The 4939-nt window shown below is 39.3% G+C and overlaps 1 protein-coding gene across 1 annotated transcript; it reads left to right on the forward strand.

Annotated features, from left to right (window-relative positions):
• The first annotated feature begins 1652 nt into the window (after window positions 1–1652).
• Window positions 1653–4058, forward strand: LOC115730910 (DNA-binding protein S1FA-like). Its single transcript, XM_048271939.1, has 2 exons — window positions 1653–1872; window positions 3606–4058. Exons 1-2 carry the CDS (start codon window positions 1819–1821, stop codon window positions 3813–3815), a joined length of 264 nt encoding a protein of 87 aa, XP_048127896.1. The 5' UTR covers window positions 1653–1818; the 3' UTR covers window positions 3816–4058.
• The last annotated feature ends 881 nt before the right edge of the window (window positions 4059–4939 follow it).

A 4939-nucleotide genomic window follows, 5' to 3' on the forward strand; every position in this document is an offset into this window, starting at 1 on the left:
ATATTTTTGCTAGGGACTAATGTTAGACTTTAATTTTTATACAAAATTAATGACTAAAAAGATAGTTAAATTTTAGGTGTCTAACACACAGCCGTTAAATGATATAATGGCCGAGATATTTCTCCTAACATAATGATTGTCCGATTCACCCATCAATAAATAACTTTATAAAAAAAAAAAGCTTTTTTGTCTCACTTCTCACTCTTTTTCAACGCCACCGCCGCACAAAACAGTATAGTTTGTTTGGAGTGATAACATTTTTTTTCTAATCTTCAGTGCGCACATTTTATTAAACCTTTTTAATTTTAAGCACTTGAAAATTTTAAAACACGTAAATGTTGGAACATAAATTCACGTAAAAATTCAATCCTATTTTCTGAAAAATGAAAACTATTCTAATTTTGGTGGAAAAGTAAAAAAAAAAAAATATCCATTCTCCTTTGAGATGTAGGAGAAGTCCTAAAATTTGTGTTGATCCATCTCATAGTTCTTAAAACCTTTTTTGGGTTAGATAAGTCGTAAAACTGATTAGTTTTTCCATTAACTCCGTCACCTTTTCTACTTTCTTAGTGTAATCATCTCTTATAGAGTAAATAAAAGCTATTAGAAAATATCTCTCCCCATAGTTTTCCTGCTGCAAGAAGTTTTACAGGGCAAAATGTCGAGAATCTTTCTTGAGAAAAGAAATCTTTTCTGACAATTTTAGTATAATCATCTATTATAGAGTAAATAAAATGAAAATGAAGATATTAGAACACACTCTACTGATAGTTTTCCTGTTACAAGAAGTTTTACAAGGCAAAATGTCGAAATTTTTTTGTCCATTTGGCTGTTAAATATAATTAGACAAATATTTTGCTTATAAAGACGAATAGCGACTTGTTCTCATTCTTAACTAATTTAATTTACGCCCCGATATTTTATGGACCTAGCAACAAGTAAAATTTCAGAAGTTCTATAGAGAGACTCTTAGATGCGCATGATAACCATTATATTTCTTTATTTCTCTTCCTAACCTAATCTGGAACGTGTCTAGAACAGAAATTTGTTTGGTAACACAATTAATTTTTCAATTTATGGAACAAATTTTTAGTTCGGAAATAGATTCGAAATAGAAGTTTCTACTTCTCTATTTCTGGAATAGAAATAGATAAAAAATTCTTTTCATCGCTCACTCCCTCTCTCTCAAGTCCCTTTCACCGGCCGCCGTCTACCGACCTATCTGAGGCCCGACGACCAACAATCGTAGAAATTTCATGCTGTTATCAAACAAATTTCTATTCCATAATAGAAATTGTGTCGTTATCAAACACGTTTCTTTGCTCAGAAATTCATCCAGGAATATAAAAAGAAAAATCCATTTCTGTCTAAAAATTATTGCCAGGAGCAGAATGGTTATCATTCGCGCTCCTGACTTCTAGTGATTCGGTGGGGCTGCAAGAATGGGCTGGTGCTTGTCCCGGGGGATGGATCATTAGCGGGTTTGGAACCTTTGTAGTAATATCTAAAAGACCATCTTTGAACTAGGCCCAATCCAATCAAGTGGTTTGGGGATAGGAAATTGGGCCCAACAATGGGCCAGGCCCAATCGGCCCACTTCCCCATCGACAGAGTCAGAGCTTGAGAACCAGAAGTCACGGCTTGAAACTCCCCGGTCCCTATTTGTCTTGGTCCCCGATCTCGAGCATTCAATATCGCTCGCCTCTCCTTCGCAGGCACAGATCTCCTCCGTTTCTCGAACCTTCTGTGTCCTGGGGTTCGTCGCGTTCTTCCGCGCCGTAGCCCGATCTCGTCCCGACTCGCCGATCGCGGACTGCCATGGCCGAGGATTTCGAGTTCGCCGACAAGGTCCCTCCGTCGTTCGATGGCATGGTGCGTTTCTCTCTCGTGTGTCGACAATCGGAAGTTTTCGTGCTTCTACTGATGGAATCTGGCAGATCTGTGCTATTTTGGTAGAAATGTCTCGCCTTTCGAGTCATGTATGTGGGAGGATTGGGCTTGCCTTCTGTGTTTTCATCTTCTCTGTGGAGAATTTGCGACGATGCTCGTTTGGAGTTTCGATGTTGCGCTTCTTAGTTCTCTGTTTCTTGCCCTGTTTTCGTCCGGCTTTGAATATTCCGATGCATGCCTTTAATCTGGACCAATTAGAGTAATCCATTGCGAAACACTTGTGATGGCTTTGAGAAGTAGTGATTATTTCTGGAGTTTGACTTGTAGATGGACTCTTGATTTTTGAGTGTCTGTTTGTCTCTTATGAACCCAAGCAACTGTTATGTCACGCAATTTGGTTTGAAATATCAGCAATACTATTACTGATCTAAAAGATTTACCTTTTCTTTCTTGAGTTGAGTGATCTTCCATTTAGGTTGAATTTTCGAGCATGCATTCGTGTCCGAACATTAAACTCCATCACCCTTCATTTTGCTTTGGTTCTTCCACGAGAGTGTAAATGCTTGCTCTTGAAGTTGATCTCTCTCTCAACTTAGAATTCTTAATGGAACTAGTGAAATGCTATGGGGTTGGACTAGTTTTGTGACCCCAGAGACAGAGAGGGAGATGGAGGAGAAATTAGACACATGAATATCGTGTAACAACGAGGCTGCAGCGTCGGGATTCTTTTTAACTTGGGCCCCTTTTCCTGTGATAGGTGTAACCGGGAAGTGTGTTTGGCTTGGATGACCGAGGAGCTAGCTTGTAGAATGAGATGTTCAAATAAAAAAAGCCTTTGATTTGTCAGCAGATGATCTTTTCGATTTACTTGGATTCTTTTACCTACCTTTCCTCATTCTTCTCGTCTAGGCAATTTCCAAGTCAGGATGTGCTCTTGATACAAAAGCTTTTGTCAATAGCTTAATTTTGAAATCTTAAAATCAAAGACTGACAGTTGCTCTTGCCTCTTTTTTCCCCTTCAAAAGCAAAAGTATGTTAAACTTGCTTGATCACCAATAAGGCTAATATGTTGAACTTTTGTGATGAATATTCTTCATTCCAACATCATCACTATGATTCCAAAACTCGAAGCCAATCCCTTTCATGGGTTGGATCTAGGATCTTCCCATGGGACTTTCATGGGTTGGATCTCTAAGACCTTTCTCTGGAAAAAGGGAGTCTCGCAAATAGGCCACCTAGCTGGCTACTATTGTTTGCTTGAAGATTGATTGAGTTCTCATCACATCTGGCATGAGTTGATACCAGTTAATCTATTCTTAGCCTTATGCTTCTGTCTTTTAATGATCTTCTGTATTGTTTGATTATCTGTGGCTTGGTGATTGTCATTGGTTGGATCCAAGAACTTCCCCGTGATAAATGAAGCCTTGAAATAGGCCATCTAGCTGGTAATTTTTGGATGTTTGAAGCTCTGTCACCTTTGCATTAGTTTATACTATTAAAGATACTGAGCTATATGCTTCCTTTCTTTTGATGATCCTCTCAGATATATGAGTATTCTTGGCTCATCTGGGAGAAAGAGACTTTCCATTTTCTCATTTTAAGATGCAAATTTTGGTACTCACGTTAAAGGGAACAAGAGAATGCTATGCATGAAAGGTGGTTATATTCTCTCTTCTAATTTATTGATATGGAAATAACTAAACTATGTCATGTAGGGAAATGAGGCTGCAGATGCTGGAGGGCTCAACCCGGGATTGATCGTGCTGCTGCTGGTAGTCGGGATTCTATTGGTATTTCTTGTCGGGAACTATGTACTTTACGTGTATGCTCAAAAGACCCTTCCACCTAAGAAAAAGAAGCCAGTCTCTAAAAAGAAGATGAAGAGGGAAAAACTGAAGCAAGGGGTTTCTGCACCAGGAGAATAGAACACATGCTTCCTATTTAAAGGCACGATGTCCTTGGTCCAGAATTTTTCCTTCATCTGGCATTTAAGACACTATTGGATTGCCTTAAAGATTGTTTTACCTTGTTCTTGTTGGGTGCAGCTGGTAAAATAAGTTGCTAAAATGTTGTTTAGCCTAGGATTAATTAAGGAATGTTACTTGGACATCCTGTGTCTTTCCATATATAGTCGCAGCCACTGCAATCATCATTTACGATCGGTCCGTCACCCAACTGCTTGCTGACCTGCATTACATCATGTTGGAACTTGGCTTGCCATTGTTTCAGGGAGAGGGAGTTAGAGATGATTCTAGTGCGAGGAGAATGAGCGTGAAAAGCTTAAAACTAGGGGAGGTGCCCTACAGACCCCACCTTCAGTAGGAAATGAGAGATTATGGGTTCCATGAAGAGTTGAGTGTTATGGTCGTGACTTTGTGGTTTCTTAATGTTGGCTACATAGTAGAATGTCACAGTTATCGGAAGGAAGTTGGTTGTTGACTACCGTAGGACATTTCATTTTCGACCTTGCAGGAAAGGGAGGTGTTCTGATTTGTGAATGGGTTCCCTCTTTTCTTTTAACGAGTGGACTATTCGGAGCAAGACAGGTATTCTTCCTGATATATTTGCCCTAGATTTCCATGAGCCATGTTGAGAGGATGTCACGGCTTTCAAAACCTGCCATTGATTGCTATGAGCCCACGGGGAGGATGTCAACATTGTTTGACTTGGGAATTTTTACTGCGCGGGACTTGAGTACGTTTTTAAACTGGTTTATCTGAATTTTGGGACGTAAACTTCGGGGGTAATTTCTAAGACGAAGGGAAAAAAATATTTTCTCTCAATTTAGGAAATGATGGTGAGAAAGGTAGACTCTACGTTATCTTTCGGTGGCTACCGTCGGATAGGGCCGTATAGTAATGTTTTGTGCTTGGGGTGAATTCTTGGAGAGTCGGCTTCTATGTTGTCGGCCTATGATTTGCACAATATCTATTAATCGACTTGTCGGCAGCGTATCCCTAGTTAATAGACATTGTGCAAAACTTAAGTAGGGAATTTTGCACCTCAAGTCCTCAACTTTTATGTGTATATTTTAATTGAGTTCAAAAAT

The sequence above is a fragment of the Rhodamnia argentea genome, chromosome 10 (assembly GCF_020921035.1).
Source record: "Rhodamnia argentea isolate NSW1041297 chromosome 10, ASM2092103v1, whole genome shotgun sequence".
In the NCBI taxonomy this organism is placed as follows: Eukaryota; Viridiplantae; Streptophyta; class Magnoliopsida; order Myrtales; family Myrtaceae; genus Rhodamnia; species Rhodamnia argentea.